We start from the raw sequence: 17,799 nt of genomic DNA on the forward strand, positions 1-17,799 counted from the left end.
CTCTTTCTCAAGGTCAAAGTCGAAATAGTTTCCTGCTTATACAAGCATCCCTCTTTCTTAAGCAGGAAAAGCCTTGAAAATTATCCTCATGACTTGACTTTAAAAACCTCTAAGGTATAGAATCGTTGATAAAATCAATACTTAAAGTTTTACCTTTCAAATGATGTGAAAAGATTTACGAATATACAAAAGATGTGAATGAGAAATAAAATTTGGGTATTTATATAACAAGGCACTGTTTTAGGATCCAGTGTTACACTCACACAAACACGCACACGCACACACACACGCACACATATATTCTAGCCAACACACCTGGTCTTATCAAGGGAGATTTCAGTCAAAAGCAGCTGTGACCAAATATTCTGCAGTGGAAGTCAGAAAACACTAATTTAAATTTTTCACTTGTTTTTTGGAACAATTATGCCACCCACAAAAGGGTAACTTTGCAAGTCGTCATTATCTCATGAATTTTGGTACTTGTCCCTTAAATAAACTCATCTCGTTTCCATGTAATTACAGCAACTAAGAAGGCCCTTTAAAAAAGAAGAAAAACTTAGCTCAAAATTTAAGGGTCCTAATTAAAGAATCCATGTTCCTGACATTTTGATCATCCTTGGAATTTGGTTCCCGAAAATGAGAAATTCCTATGAATCTGAAAGAGAAATGTCTTGAGAGGGTTCTCTTAGATTTCAGTTTCCTGCATCTGATGCTTTCTGACAATATTCACCTGTCACATCCGCCATCCCTGTTATGTAGTAATTGATTGCATGTCATTTAGATTAATTTGTAATAACACACAATGGTAATGACTTCAAACTTCAAAAAGGGTAACCTGGACGAACAAATTCCTTCCTGAATTATTCTCTCCCGCTGGCAACCTCGGGGAAATAGAAACACGTCCAGAGTGCCTGAGGGACTCAAGTAGACCTAATTCCCCATAACAGATCACCTAGTACCAACTAATTAGGATGAGTTAAATGTTTCCACTGAAAACACACACACAAAGAGGAATGTTTTTCTCTGCTGCCTGCTGTTTTCTGCTCATTTCCTTCCTTGTAGCCTTGCCGCCTAACTGCTTTTCTAACACAACCAAAAGTGTAAACGCTGACTGGAGAATGTTCTAAACATCCCAGCGGAAAAACAAAGTCCTTCCTATGACAATGTATAAACGTGTCTATTATAGGCAGGGGAATAGGCTGCTGGTCTAGAATTTTCCTACGAGATCTTTTTTTCTAAGGGTTGTATTAAAAGCTTCCTCCATCAAGTATTTCTTGTTATGATATGCACAGCGCTAAGTCTTTTTCAGGTTTTTCTAAGGCATTTTAAGGAAGACAGCTGATTCACAATTAGCACCACGCTGCACTTGAACGGCTCATTCGCACTTTGTAAATTTTGCTCGCCCTTTTCTCCAGGTTTAATGAATATGCCATGAATAGTAGCATTGAGAGGGAGCTCTACTGTTTGTCTCAAGTTCTACTCATTTGTTTAAGATGCAGCCTTTCTTTTTGCAGCAGGATTCTCAGGGAGCAAGCCCTCGCCCCTGCTTGGCTGTAAGTACCCCAGAATCTCCATCTGGTTGATTTTCGGGCACATCGAATTTCCTCAGTGCCATCAGGCTCCCATTTTCTCTCCTGATGGCAAAGGGCTGTGACATGACACCTCTCTGGCAAACTGTGGACAGTTTGTGAGGTTGGCAGGACCACGGGCAGCCATTCCTCACTCCAGCAGTGGAGAAATGTGTGAAGCCAGATGGAAGGGGAAGATGATTCAGACATACTGGAGACAGTACCTGGTTACAGCCTTCTGCCGGGATGCACCTGCCCTTCATGCCAGCACTGTCCCCTGACCCAACTGTAACCAGGTGGCATGGGGCAGGTCTGCTGTACTCACAGCCAGCCAGGACCGCTCCCTTCATCCAGTGAGAAGTCTCCCAGCTGCTTGTTGTTATTTGCGGATCAATTTTTTTAAAATTTATTTTCTTATTTATTATCTCTAGGTCTCATTTGCAAACCGGGGATCATAATACTACTTTTTTTTTTTTTTTTGCCACATGTGGGATCTTAGTTCCCCAACCCGGGATTGAACCCGGGCCCTCGGCAGTGAAAGCGCAGAGTCCTAACCACTGGACCACTAGGGAACTCTCTATTTCTGGATCAATTGTTAACGGTTCTTCATCCTCGGCACACGCCATTTTTAAGTCTGTCAAATATTCCTGAGGGTGGAGAGGGTAACTTCACAAGTCTTTATGATTTTCCCTTGCTTTTACAATAAATCCCAATCAGGTTGCTTGCTGGGATTTCTCCTCTCTTCTTTCTCTCGTGTGAACCTGATTCTTAACTCCAAGTAATGAAAGCGAGATCGACAGAATAAGTAACAAACGTATCCACGGTGACTGAACAGCAAACTCTTAAATTACTGTGCAGTAAGTGCAGATGAACAATTATTGAAAACACTGCACTAAAATTTCAGTGGGAGATAAGAGTGAGGCTTAAGTCATTAAAAGGGTCCATTAGCCTCGTGAGTCTGAGACAGCACACTCAAAACACGAGTTATTCTGGAGAACTGGAATTATTACTTATTCCACCAACTTGCACACACACAGCTGACTCCAACTGAGAAAGGACAGGGTCACAGTGTCCAGCCCCTAAGGGGAAAGGGTCTACAGAGAAGCAGAGGCTGGGCCAGTCTGTCCAGGCAATGAGTCTTCAGTTAAACTTGAAAGGTGTAGCAAGCGAGCAAAACTGACAAATTAGATTATTTACAAGGGAAGTAAATACCCTCCTTGCATATCAATTCCCAGGGTGTTAGAGCAACACCATGCTCTCCATCACTCCCTGCTGGGGACACAAATAAAAGACTTCTGACACCTCTACCCCATTCCCGCAAATCACCAGAAAAAGCCCAAGAATTCAGCCCTGCTTTCCTTTTGTCCCTGTTCTCCCTGACCTGATAAACCCTCTGCAGTTCAAATATGAAGAAGAAAGTCACGGGTGACCAAACTGCAAAGTGAAAGCACTGTTTTGAAAAAATTACCTGAAATAGCTACACACACATAAATACACGTATGTGCCTACGTACATACACACAGACATACATACTGTTAAGGATTTGCAACATTAAAATGCTGTTGAATCTTAACAGGCCTGGGTCATATTGTCAATTCTGACCCTAGATCGTGGACCACACATTTTATGAGAGACAGGTGGGCTCCCAGAGCTCTGGATGCCAAACAGCTTGAGCGAGGGGCTGCATAACAGAACCTGAAAGAAACAGCATTCCTAAATACACACGATTTCCTCCGAGAATATAAAATCGTATCTCACGCCGGAATTATGGTAAGACCGAACCGTGCTCATGACACAGAGGGCAACTTTAGCCTTGCCTTTAAAAGAGTATAGTTTCATCTGAAGCAGGACATCATATTTCAATGTGTGCTATTAAAAACTTGCATTACACAGTGAAACTAATTGCCCTGTGAATCACCCTGCTTTACAAAACGGCTGGACTAGCATGCAGTTAATAATACGAGCTAGCCCAGTGAATATTTCTCCAAGAGACACAGGAAAATCCAGTACAGCACGGATGGCCTCTGGACCAGTACTTTTACACCACTGCTCTGGTTAACACTACATCCTCACCACCATCACCTTAGGCATTGTTGCAAGAGGTTGAAAACTTAAGCTAAAATTAAAATCTTCCTTTCCATCTCTCAAATACCAGTACAGATGCTGAAATGTGATTTTGTCCAAAAGGCATATTATCTTTACAAGCTTTTGAGCGTGTCAAAAACATTCACAATAAACACTTGCTATTTTATGAATTGTCAATTCACACGCTTACCACCTCTATCACTACCCCCTGGAAAGAGTGTTAACTCTGGATTCTGCTTAAATGTGTCTCTCAAATGAGGAGCCTTTCTTTAAAATCGATTTTAGTTATTTTTAAGACTTCTTTTCTAACATGACGCAAATTAAAGGGAAATCAAAACTGCTGTCAAGACAACTAAAAAGCACTCAGCTTCTGCATACTTTGGCAAACGTTTCAAAGGCTCGAGCGAACAAAACAAAGCAAACAGTACGCACAGCAATAAACAACCGAGAAACTAATACTGCCCCAAGTTTCTCGAAATACCTCTTTAATTGAAAAATGACTCTAGCTTACATATTTCCAAGCAAGGCAACTGATCACCCAGAGCATTTGCATCATGGAACCCTCTTCAGCTGCTCTCACAAACCTTTTAATATCAGAGAGCTGCCCTTAGGTGATGATGCGGGATGAAACTTACAGAAGGAAAGCATAACTTCAGGGAGGAGGAAAGGATATTCCGTCTAATCCTTGGCTTCGTATTTAGGGAAGGGTTTTGCCTTCTCCCCATCAGTAAGTTGCAGCGTTACAGTGCAAATGTGCAGCTCCCAGCCCACTTACACTGCTCCACTAAGAGCCCAGATCTAAGCCTCAACGTGTTTTCTGGAAGGGCAGGCAGCTCCGCAGAAAACCTAAGGGAGGTTTCCACCACGGCACGCAACTAAACTGCACAAACATTTAACAGCTCCGAGATCTCTAAAGGTTTAAAATAATATGCATTTTGTGCCAGGATGCTCTAGCTGGATGGAAAACTGGGATGCTGTGGAAGGGTGCTCTCAGCTGTCCAAGCACCGCACACCAAAGAATGTTTTCTCTCCCTTTCTGCCTCAGAATTAGGGGAAAACCAAAATGCTTAATGAACCGTAGATATTGACTAAGCTTCCACAGCGTCCACAGTACAGAACTTTTACATTCCATTGAGTTTGCCCATGACTTTCCCACGCCGCACCATTTCTCCTTCCTCACCTAGCTAAAAAAAAAAATCAACTTCATCACACAAATCAAGGCAAAGTTTAGCCACCTTCACCCCTGCCCCTTTCCTTTTCCAACTTCAACTCCTCTACGACTAACAAACAGCCCCGATCGTAGCACAAAGGAAGCTCCTAGGGCTGCACCAGCTGGGTCCTCCAGTTGCCTGCTGAAGGTAGGTTTACTGGAATAGATTCTCGAGGCTTTCCCGAGATTTTCGAAAGGGCTTGTCTGCCCTGATGAAGAGCTGGGCACCCTCAGCATGACATCATCAGCGTGAACACTCACCAAAATACATTATGCTTCTCATTAATCAGACAGCCGGAACCCCACCGCGGCGTCTTCAGCATCAGCTCGCACCCAGGGCTGCCGCGCAGAGCCAACCCGTTTCATGCTACATTCGGCGGAAACGTCCCCGGCGTGGAGAGCAGGGGCGCCGAGCGTGCCGCCTCCGCCGCGGGATGAGCGCCTCGCGGGCCGCCTTTCCCGGGCTACGGTCCCCGGCGGCTGGAGCGTGCACTCGGGCTGCCTGCTGCACTGCCCATCCTTACTGTAATCCGACTCCTCCTTGCGATGTCCTTGCTGCGCCTGTGACATCAGGACTGAGAGTACTACAAACAGACCCCCCCCACACTCCACCCCACCCCACCCCCGGTTCGCCGCGGCTCCGGGAGGTGCTCCGATTGCCTGCCTGGACCAACCATGGTGCTCGGGAAGCGTTGACGAGCCCAGAGACCTGGGAGGGGGCGGAGTGAGGGGCGCGGGAGGCTGTCTTAAAGAGAGAAGGGTCTCCAGAGCCACTGAGGCGCGCACGGGGGGAGAAATTCACCGCCGGGGGGGGGGGGCGGGAGGGGACAGGGTTAAGGCGACTTCTGTCACTGACGTGTCATTAGACACACTTTTATCCCGCCCCTCCCGCGAATGGCAGCATCCCCGCCCCAACTGAGTCTCCCCTCCCAAGTTTAAAAGGCAGTAGGAAGGGGAATGGTGCCTTGTGCCTGCATTCTCTTTGCTGTAGGCTTGAGGGTTGGTTGTCGTCTGTGATGGTTTACCTAAAAGACTCCAGGGACCGTGCTAGGGTAATACAGGTTTCCACTGAGAAGTGATCAGATCACAGAAACCCAGCAGTTGGTGAAGAGTTGTTTTTATTTCTTGAGTATTTTCTGAGCTAGGTTGATAGAAAAATGTAAAGAAAAATAACTGGTGATGAAAGTCACCTCGCACCTGCACGAGATCACATTTGCTGCCTCCCGAAGCAGGTAGTAGAAAGGACACTGAGGCTGAAATGATCCCTGACCCCTAAAGGGGAGAGACATTTTAGCCTGAAAGATAACCAGGATTGTGTCATAATTCAAGTCTGGTCACCAGTATAATATAGACACACACACACAAGCACTCCCATTACATTTGAGATGAACAGTCGAGAAAGGCAAAGCTTAGCAAAGAAGCTTAGCCCTTACATAGAAAAGGATGTTAAAAAGAAATCCCTGAAAGCTGGACTGATTAATATTTCAATGCTCTGCACTGAAAATAAACCCATAGAGCAAGTTCAGTTTCATAAGGGCTCATCTCTTTGGGGTCCAACTTACCTACTGGACCATTTAAACTTAAACATTTCTACAAAAATCTATTAAACTAAGAACTGAAGATATTGATAAACCATAATGGAAAAGAATATAAAAAAAGAAAAAAGCAAATAAAATTTTTTAAAAAAATAAAGAACTGAAGATAAAGAACTGTAGCCTATGGAAGCAAGCAATTGATATATTTTAATAGGAGTTTTGGTAAGCCATGGTAGCCAATATTTCTCCATTGTGATATTAAAATATTCCATGGTCTTTCCTTGCACAGTTCTGTGTCTGTTGATGGGTTTAATACACTGGGGGGGGGGGGTGCTGAAGCTCATAACAGCTTGCTCTGCAATCTTGCAGTGGATTACAAAGCATTTGGTGAATGCAAATAGATAATCATATATAAGTCAGAAATATTACAGCGAGTCTTAGGATAAATCTGGTGATGCTCTTTTAGAAATAGTCTTCATTTAAAGCAATTTGGAGGAAGAAAATGTCAATAGTAAAGAATATTTACTTTTTTTACTCCTATTTTAAAATTAAAACTAAAAAGAATGTTACAGGAAAATCCTGAAGAAAACACATAAGTGGTTTTCCTTTTGGACAGATGGAAATCATCCAAAAGTACAATTATTGGCCTTTCCCTCAGGCAAAAGAACCATCTGTGATAGAGCTTATTCCTGAAGCTCATCGGGTGTCTTGACGGCCTACGTGGGCTAGGGGGCGCTGTAGTTTAATGTTAGAGTTTTTGGTCCTTTCGACTTCCTGTAGTTAGAAGGTGGAAGCTTTTAGAGTTGCATTTAAAACAGGAGATTTAAGATACTAAAGGACTCTCTTAATACTTAATAACACCCTTGAATTTGTGTGGCATTCTGCAGTCACAAGGTCTTTTCACTTATGTCATCTTCCTTGCTAACAAACTGAGATCTCCAAAGGCATATATTATAATCACAAGAACCTGAGGCTCAGAGACTTTAGGCAACTTTCTCAATGATGTCAGTGAATGTCAATACAGAATAGTTGTCTTACTATGTGCATGTTGACTTTATGTTCAATTCCCCAGCAGAGCTGTTTATTCAAATATATAAATTCTAAATTTTCCGTTTATAATGGCTCAGGTAAAGATCTCCCCCAATCATATTACATCACTGCATGTTCCAGAAAAAAAATATATATTTATATGGTCATGAAAATAGAGGCAGAGAGCATTTGGAACTAGAACATTCCAACCTCTGCCGGGTCTGAAAGAGCAGTGTCGCCTCTGAAAGAACATGGCATCCAAGGAGCTGAGTGTTACATTCATACAATGGAATTCTGTTCAAAGAAAAAAATGAGGGTGTCTGCTTTATTTAAACACGTGTGTCCCATCCACCTCCAATTCAGGGTTATCTGGAATGTCAAGACCTCCGATAGAAAAGTTGCTTATTTCTGGATGGAACACAAGTGGTTTTTATTTTACTTGTATACTTCTTATCGTTCCTTCTAAAATTACTTTATGTGTATATATTATAAAGAAAAAATGCGACTATTTTTATCTTGAAACAAAATAACATCTAAACAAAGGCACAGCTGAGGTTGGCTAGACGTAGGGTTGTGGACATGACAGCCGTGCCTGAGAGATGTGCCCATATGTCACCCCCAGGAGAGGACCCAGCAGCTCCCAGGGAAGGACCTCGTTCACACCCGTGGCTTTTCTCTGTCTCTCAGAAAGTATAAGAAGCTGAGAAATTCTGAGGGGGAATAAGGTAGAAATAGACCTTTCACGAGTAAGACAAAGGATGCCCTAAAACCAGTCACATATTTGGACTGAAAACATCATGGAAAGATGTAAATTTTCCCTTTGCTCAGATATCCGGAGAGCTGCCTGCTTGGATTCTCCTGTCTCCTGAAAGCCTTGTTCAAAGGTTTGTCAGGGTAGTCATTCCCAGTCTCCCTTCTAACAGTTCAGACTTCCTTCCTCCTTCCCCTGGCTTTTCCTAACCCCTCACCACCCTCTTAAGTCTCCATAACATGTATCACCATCTGACCCACTACTGTGGACATCTGTTCATTTTGATCTCTCTCCATTGGAATATCATCTCCACGAGGGCAGGGATTTTCCTTGTTCACTGCTGTCTCCACCATCCTTACAAGGGTATCTGGCCCTTGCTGCTACTCAGTAAACATTTGTGAATGAGTGAATGAATGAACATAACCGAGTATAGCCTTACTCTGCGTAAAACATCATACTTTCCTATGTGCCTGCAGGCAAATCTTTGAGCCTGATGGTGTTTGAGGCAAACTGTTTACACAAATTGAGTGTGTCCATGCTTAGCAGCAGCTGTTCTCACATTCCATGCAATACAGATGCCAGGTGGTCCTGCAGACCACAGTGTGTGAGCTTGCTTGTCCTGTCTCATAGCTGAATGCAGCAGTCATGCAGCCCTGACTTAGCAGAGCCCGTTTATGTTGCCTTCCTCTGCATCTTAGTTTTGTCCACTTTCATCTCTTCCTTATGTATCCGCAGTAAAGTTTTATCCAATGTTCCTTATTCCAGGCTTGCCCAAGGCCAACCCATGCTCCATATTAGATCCATTATTATCTTTTTAAAACAGATGTGATCAACTCACTCCCTTGCTTAAGACTCTTCATTGTCTATTTCACCTACCAGGGTATATAGGGCCTTTCACAACTAGCCCCTGATTACTTTTCCACTTGTGAATGCTTGATCCTTCACAAGCTACTCCAATCCCACTGCAGGACTACAGTTCCCCGAAGGCTACACTCCTCTTACTTGCTGTCTTTATCTGGACAGTTCCTATTCAACTTTGGGGGCTTTGTTCAAGTATTATTTCTTCTGAGAATCTTTCCGAACCTCAAGAGTGAAGGAGGTACTGCTCCCATTTTGTTTTCAGATAGCATATTATCTAAGTCCTACGTGAGCACTAAACATAGTGTGGGGATTGCCCTTTACTTGTCCGTCTCCCAAATGAAAGACGATGCTCTTTTTTTTTTTTTAAATCTCCAAGACCTAGTATAAATCAGTATTTAATGAATGATTCCATTATTTATCTATTCATTCATTCCATGTTTACTGAATAAATTCCATATCTTTTGAATGTCTACTTTGTGCCATGCATTGTACTAGGTGATGGATAAATAACACCGCAGAAAGTGCAAAAGGCGATGGGGGACGTGCCTGAGGGTTACCAGGAAGAGCAGGAAGGTCAATGCGCTAGAGAGGAAGTAGGTACTGAGGAGGATATTAATAGTTGAAGTGAAATAGGTTACATGCAGCCTAATTCAGTAGGACTTTGGTTGGCCATATCATAAAGATTTAGACTTTTATTCCGACTTGTATAGAATGCCTTTGGAGTAACGTAATTTGACATATTTTAACAGGTTCGCTATGGCTGATGCATGGAGAATGGATAAAAGGGAGCAAAGGAAAACACAGGTGACCACTTAGGAAGCGTTTGTAATAATCTAGAAAAGAAATGGTGGCTTAGACCAGGGTAGGAGCAGTGGAGATGGTAAAAAGTGATTGGAATCTATACGTATGACAAAATGGGTCAATAGGATTTCTTGATGAGTTGGGAAAGTGATGGAAGAGAAAAAAAAGAGTAATAGATTATTTGAAATTTGGAGACTCAGCAATTGGAAGGTGAAATTTCCACTAACTGATAAGAAGACTGTGGAAAAACATCTTTGGGGCGGGGGTAGGAGGTAGTCAATGCAGGGCCTATTTAGTTTGAGTCCTATTATAATATTCAAGTGGAAACGTTCCCTAGCAGTTGGGCTATATAAGTATGGAGTTCAGGGGAGATGTTTGAACTTCATATTTAAAGTCATTGTTTGTATCATTTTTTTTAGATTCCACATATAAGTGATGATATCATATGATATTTGTCTTTCTCTGTCTGACTTACTTCACTTAGTATGATAATCTCTAGGTCCATTCATGCTGCTGCAAGTGGCACTATTTCATTCTTTTTAATGGCTGAGTAATATTCCATTGTATATATATGTACCACATCTTCTTTATCCATTCATCTGTCAGTGGACGTTTAGGTTGTTTCCATGTCTCGGCTATTGTAAATAGTGCTGCAATGAACATTTGGATGCATGTATCTTTTCCAATTATGGTTTTCCCCAGACATATGCTCAGGAGTGGGATTGCTGGATCATATGGTAGCTCTATTTTTAGTTTTTAAAGTAACCTCCAGACTGTTCTCCATAGTGGCTGCACCAATTTACATTCCCACCAACAGTGTAGGAGGGTTCCTTTTTCTCCACATCCTCTCCAGCATTTATAATGAACATATATACAAAACAGAAATAGACCTACAGACATAGAAATAAACTTACAGTTACCAAATTAGGAGTTTGCAATTAACATAATACACACTACTCTATATATCTGTCTATATAAAATAGATAACCAACAAGGGCCTACTGTAGAGCACAGGGAACTATACTCAATATTTTATAATAACCTATAAGGGAAAAGAATCTAAAAAAATACATATATACATATGTATATACACATGTATAACTGAATCACTTTACTGTACACCTGAAACTAACACAACATTGTAAATCAACTATACTTCAATTAAAACAAGAGGAAAAAAGCAATAAACAAATAAAAAGTTGTAGTTTCAAATAAAAAAATCATAATCTTATAGATGGTGATTAAATCCATGAGACCAGGTGATCTCCAAGGGAATATAGATGGAAAAGTAGAATAGGGTCAACACTGAGCCCTGGGGAATTATAAGTGCAAGAGACCAAGTATGTGTGTATCTTGTGACTAAATATTTGTTAAAAGCACAACAATCTGTTGAATGAATATTTGTTGACATATGAATGACATTTGATGGAAGGCTATTTATTTTAAGCCTGAGTTTGCTTCCGTCTAATATACCTCCACCCAATGTCAAAACAGGTTGAAAGGTGGAGAAATAACTAATTTGTCTATATGAGAACAAATGACAAGTGCAACTAATCTGTGTAGTGTTTTGCTCAGAATTTTGTAGATGGTGTAGACGTGACTACACACTCATAACTCATTTTATTCATTGATTCCTACTTGATGCTTCCATTGAAATTAAATGCCTAGGGACCTTAATCTGGATAATTAATAGCCTACAGGAAAAGAAGTGCTAATATTGTGATAAGAAGAAAAATTCTATAAATACTATAATATTCTAAAATTCTACATATCTGAAATTCCCTAACCTTGGAGACATCATCTAATAAATTCCTTCTATATGTGGTCAGTTAACACGGGCTTTTTTACAAGATTTACTAACTGGCATTGAAAACCCTCTTAGAATTCTTACCCTGGAGCTGCCTGTGGCCTAGGCATGTTTATTCATTCAAAAAATAGTTATCGGGTACTCATGTGCCAAGCACTGTTCTAGGTGCTGAAAGTACATTGATGAAATTACAGACTCTCTGTCTACATGGTGCTTACATTCTTGCGGTTTCCATAGCTTAACTTATCCAGTAGGATTTGGAACATCTTCCAGCTTTGTCTCATGCAGAGGAAGACTTAAAACATCCTTCCTCTCATTCATTCATTGGTTATGGTTTATTGCTTCTTTACCCCCAACAGAATGGACATGAGGACAGGGGCATATCTACCACGTTCATACTGTATCCAGTGCCTCAAAAAGTGTCTCAACAATAAGAGACATGAAATAAATATTTATTTGTATTGATTATTTATTTGAATGAATAAATATCTCAAAATTCTTCCATATGATGCTCTGTCCTGATGCTACCGAGAATATAGTTATATTCTACCAGGAATGCCCTTTCCTATTCCCTTTTATCTGTCTAAATAATTGTATTCACCACCCAAAACTGCTCAGATATTTCATTTTCTAAGAAGTGTTCCCTAGGCTATGTCTGACTCACATGTTCCCCTAATGTGCTCCCAAACATTGTTTGCAAAACTTTATTACAGTATTTATTAGATTGCATTTCAATAAGCAGCCCAGTTATCAATATCCCTGAAGTAGAATGAAGGTTCTTTGGAGTCATGGGAGAAATAGATAAATATCAATTCCTTTAGTATTTTAACATACCTCAGAATATAGCAGAAGTGCACACCAAGGGCATGGCAGATTGGGTTAGTGACTGGAGCGTGCCGTTAACATCCATGACTTAGGAAGCAGCAACCTTTGCTGTGGTTGGAGACGAGTACCAGAATTCCATAGACGAGGAGGAGACTTCAAGAGCAATCTTAGAGTGAAGAGAGAATCCCAAAGCTGGGAGGAAAGGCCAGCCAGGAACCGGAGGGCTGATCAGCCATTAGGCAAAAGACAAATCAGAAATTTTGTGGGTGGAGCAGGTCAGGAATCCAATACGGGAGCCAAGTATCACCAGAGTCAAGAACAGTTTAGTCAGAGAAGAATCTGGGAAAAGCTGATCCAACACCAGCTGCTCTTACAGGTGCCTTTTATTAGCACATTTACCCTGATGGATTGATTGTCCTGATTCCCTTATAACAGGAGGCATCACAAACTCCCTTTCTGAAGTCTCTCGGATTAGCTCCCTGTCACGTTTCCCTTTCTTATTTTCTTTTTTCCCCTCCAAAGCCCTTCAGGAACGTGTTCACATTTTTATCTAGCTTTTAATAAGGCTGACTGACCTCTTGCTTTATATCTATGTAGATATTTTCTCGAAAAATCAATGGACACCACGTCATATGTTTGGTAGTCCCCAGTCCACATACTTCGGTGCCTCACCCAAAGGAAGTTTAATTATTATAACTATTATCATCAGGGGCAAAAAAAAAAGAAGTGAAGATCCTATAGAACAACACACTGAACTCAAATATTTAAGCTGCTGCTCTGCTTCTCAAAGCATTTGGTGTCTTATTTAAGGAGATGAAGCATTCTTACAAAAATATAAGTTAAAAAAAAGGTAGTATAAAGTAAATGACAAACGAATAATCTAGGACATGTATGTAAGGGCTTGGTAAAAGATGAAATTATAATGGCTTCAAGGCAAACCTGGAAAGCTGCAGAGAAGAGGTGGCACTTAAGTTCAATCTTTATTATTGGCCCAGATTGATAAAATGCAGACACTGGCAAATGACATAAAGCAAGGGTGGAGTTGTGAATGGTAGGTCTGGGGGACAAAGAAACAACAAGAGCATTCAAGAGGAAGTTTCATGAAAGATTTTCATGCCAAGTGAAGCTGGAGAGTAAAACACAGAGCCTACGTTGGAGGTGACCTCACATCCCAGATTAAAGGGTTTGAATCGACACGTGACGCAGGAAGCGTCTACTGAATGAATATGTGAATGAATTTTAAAGTGTTTCCAAGAACAGAAATGTAATAATATGCCTCCCAAGATATTTGGTAACACCCTATCATGAGTTAATACATCTTGTAGAGCGGGTTGAGAGATCTTATACGCTCCAGAGGTTTCCGATTTTTCTTAAAATAAAATTCATTTATGGTTTCCGGGCAGCAATTTGAGGATCAGCTCTCTCCCCACAACAAATGTGCTTGCAAACCAAATGGAAGAAGAAAACAACATCATATTGAATTTCTTTTTTTGCTTTAAAAAAAAAAAGATATTTCAAGGTAAATTGAGTACAGGTCAAGTAAAGTTGGATGCTTCAGGTCATGGACATTCCATTTTTATATATACCGTGATAATAACGCTGTAGAGTGAGCACAGAGACAATGCAGTGTGCCCCCAACTTTGCATACATTCACAAAGAAATTGAAAGTGCTTCCAGGTGTGCATAATTCTGCACCTCAAGTCAAATACAGTAGATGGAAATTTGTTCAGCTTCCTCTGTCAAATGTCTAAAACACATGAAGGAAATGTGTAAAGGAAAACAAACTATTCCAGTTTCAACATTCTTTTAATTATATCTCAGTTTCAATCTTGGCTTTGCTCAAACGTAGAAACAATCCTAAGGGCTCATCTCTGATCCTTTTGGTGGATAAAATGACCGCATGTGATTTTTTATCCTTGACTCAAAAATGTCAGTCCTGGAAATCCACAGTATTTATCACCATGAACACCATTTAACTGTGGCAGTACCCAAAGGAACTCTGCACAGCCATACGTGAATACAGCTGAAGGAACTTAATTAATCTTGCTGTCACTTCCATGATGCTTTTCATCAGTTTTGCTGCTATCTGATCAAATGGACTTCTCCGTATTGGAAACGGCTACCCACAGCCTCTTGGAAAAGCATTTTCAAAAGGTAAACAAAGGCTCACCTTTGTGGTAGGGAGCTTTGATGCAGACAGACATTATTGTTGCTACTCTAACATGGAAGTAACCCTCACATTTCCTATTTACGATTACAAAATCACAGAAAACATAAATACCTATTCTGTTCCCAACCGCGAAACTGCTTTAAAATCTATACACAGAATATGTATTTGAAATAAAAGGTCATGTTTTTCTTTCTATTCTTTTCATGAATAGTGATGCTTAATTCATTCTCATGAACTGTACTAACAAAATACAGTATAGAACATAACGCATAACAAATCTAGACGTTTTCACCGACCACCCATAAGCAGATGAAAGTTGGGTTTAACTGATACAGCAAAGCAAGTGATCATTCAATGACAGTACCGGCCCTCACTGTCAGTCATATTTTGGAAACACTGGTTTAATACGTGTACATTTTAAGTATAATTTTACTTATATGCTGTTTTTGCATTGTTTTCTCAATGCTGGCCATAATTTAATTTACTAAAAAGAAATTGGAATGATTTTGTAAAATGTCATCGCCTTTTGACCATATGAAAGTCAACTCAGTCCTGTGGGATAGCCACAGAGAACCAGAAAAGCAACTCACCAGTAGCTCAACATGGGCCATTCCCATTTTGGGTAGAGCTGACCTGAGCAACTAATAGGATACTGTTGACATGACCCAGGTGTGACTTTCAAGATGAGGTCATAAAAGGCAAAGCGGCTTTGGTTTCTTTCTCTTGGATCACATCCTCTAGGAGAGGGGACTTGCCCTGCTATGAGGACGCTCAGTAAACCCTACAAAGAGGGACACATGACAAGGGACTGAAATTTCCAGCATTTCCTAGCATCAAGTTTCCAGGCATGTGAGTAAGCCACCTTGGAAGTGGATTCTTCAACTTGGGTCAAGCTTTCAGATACCTGCAGCTATAACCGACATTTTAAATGCAACTCACGAAAGACCCCAAGTCAGAACCACCTAACTGAGAAACTCCCAAATTCCTGACCCAGAGACAGTGTGAGAGATGATAACACTTATTATTGTTCTAAGCTTCTAAGTGTGGGATTTTAAAAAATATGTCAATAGATGCTTCATGCAGCTTTATAGCCTAGTTGTAACAGTGGGACGTCTGTACAAGATTAATTAAAATGATGACAGTGTGATATAGAGCTCAGCTGAGATAGACATAGACATAGGGCCTTGGAGAGGTATGTATCCCTTTGGGTTTTGGTTTCTTAATGCGTGAAATGATGGAGTGGGAATGAGTGAGGGTCACCAATGCAAGAGTCTCTGGATAGACGTGAGGAAAGTATTGATAATATAATTGCATGGGGTGAGCTAGATGTCTGTTTATAGAGACTGTTAGAGCCTTTGGAGGATTGACAGTGTGTGTCAACGAGTGCCCATTATTTTGCTTCAACTGACCAGAAGCCATGAGGGAATTCAGACCCAATGTTGCTAGATTCTTCCATTTCTCCCCCACCAAGTTTTTACTTTCTATGAAGAAAACAGTATCCACTTGTTAAAATCTTTCATGGAACTTCAATTTGAAGCCACATTGTTTTAAAATTATGACTTTTTTGTTTTGTTTTGTTTTATTTTAATTATTTATTGGCATATAGTTGCTTTACAATGTTGTGTTACTTTACAATGTTGTGTTACTTTCTGCTCTACAGCAAAGTGAGTCAGCCACATGTATACATATATCCCTTCCCTCACAGATTTCCTTCCCATTGAGGTCGCCACAGAGCACTGAGTAGAGTTCCCTGTGCTATATAGTAGGTTCTCACTAGTTATCTATTTTATACATAGTAGCGTATGTATGTCAATCCCAATCTCCCAATTCATCCCACCCCCTCTCCCCCCTTTGTTCTCTATGTCTATTTCTGCTTTGCAAGTAGGTTCATCTGGACCATTTTCCTAGATTCCACATATATGTGTTAATATACAATATTTGTTTTTCTCTTTCTGACTTACTTCACCCTGTATGAACGTCTTTAGGTCCATCCACGTCTCTGCAAATGACCCAATTTCGTTCCTTCTTATGAAACATTTTCTTTTTCCCTTCTTTTGCATTTTCCGATATCTTTAGGATTTTATTCAAGGGTCTCTGCTACTGCATTCAGCTGTTCCAATCTGTTCTTCCCTTCCACCACTCTCTCTACCCTTCTCGATCTCGTGATCAAATTTCTACCTTTATCTACCAACTCATATTCCTCTCTGTCTGGTATCACCATCTCCCCTGCATCTGGCAGGCCCTTCTTCATACCTTTTTAACCTACTGAAATGCTGCTCATCTTTTTTTTTTTTTCATTGAGATGTAATTGACATAACATTATATTAGTTCAGGTGTACAACATAGTGGTTTGATATTTGTATATATTGTGAGATGATCACCACAATAAATCTAGTTAATATCTGTCACCATATATAGTTACAGAATCTTTTTTTCTTGTAATGAGAATTTTAAAAAAAATTTATTGGATTATAGTTGATTTAAATGTTGTGTTAGTTTCTGCTGTATAGCAAAAGTGAATCAGTTATACATACACATATATCTACTCTTTTTTAGATCTATTCCCATATAGGTTATTACAGAGTATTGAGTATAGTTCCCTGCACTGTACAGTAGGTCCTTGTTGTTTATCTATTTTATATACAGTAGTGTGTGTACGTTAATCCCAAACTCCTGAGTTATCCCCGCCACCCCCCAGCCCACGTTTCCCCTTTGGTAACCATAGTTTGTTTTCGATTATCTGTCATCCTTAATCGTTTTCTTTCTTTGTTTGTTTGGTTTATAGGAGAGATTTATCTGAAGAACTATTACGAAATACAAAACAACATAAATCCTTAATCTCCACTCCTACAGCGGTAGATTTGATATAATACATAATAAAAAAAACTTTAAAAATCCAAAATGCACAAAGTACTGCACAGTTTGATCACTAAGTCATTAATTGACCAGCAAGGATGAGCCTTCTCTAGGATGGTTGCCAAGTTCATAATTAGTGACTAACTTTTTTTATGCCTTGAGAGAAACGTGATTTATCCCTTGATAAAGTTCCTTGGTATGTCTTCCTGTTTATAATGTGAAATCTCATTTGGAAGAATTAATATGTCTCGTTTATTTTATTGCCACTGAGTGTTCTTATAATGCCTGCCCATGACACACC

At 40.4% G+C, this 17,799-nt stretch overlaps 1 protein-coding gene across 7 annotated transcripts in view; it reads right to left on the minus strand.

The window, feature by feature from the left end:
* ZNF385D (zinc finger protein 385D) overlaps positions 1 to 17,799 on the minus strand; it is a 1,091,058-nt gene that overhangs the window by 323,960 nt on the left and 749,299 nt on the right. The window contains exon 1 of one of the 7 annotated variants that reach the window (XM_030876339.2): positions 5,125 to 5,469. The exons of 5 other annotated variants lie outside the window; for them this stretch is intronic. In XM_030876339.2, coding sequence (XP_030732199.1) covers positions 5,125 to 5,146 — 22 coding nt within the window. In that variant the 5' untranslated portion in view covers positions 5,147 to 5,469. Of the gene's footprint in view, positions 1 to 4,288; positions 4,439 to 5,124; positions 5,470 to 17,799 lie in introns of those variants that run through there. One more of the 7 variants, XM_060298645.1, reaches the window with a different exon arrangement.

This window comes from Globicephala melas, chromosome 4 (genome assembly GCF_963455315.2).
Source record: "Globicephala melas chromosome 4, mGloMel1.2, whole genome shotgun sequence".
In the NCBI taxonomy this organism is placed as follows: Eukaryota; Metazoa; Chordata; class Mammalia; order Artiodactyla; family Delphinidae; genus Globicephala; species Globicephala melas.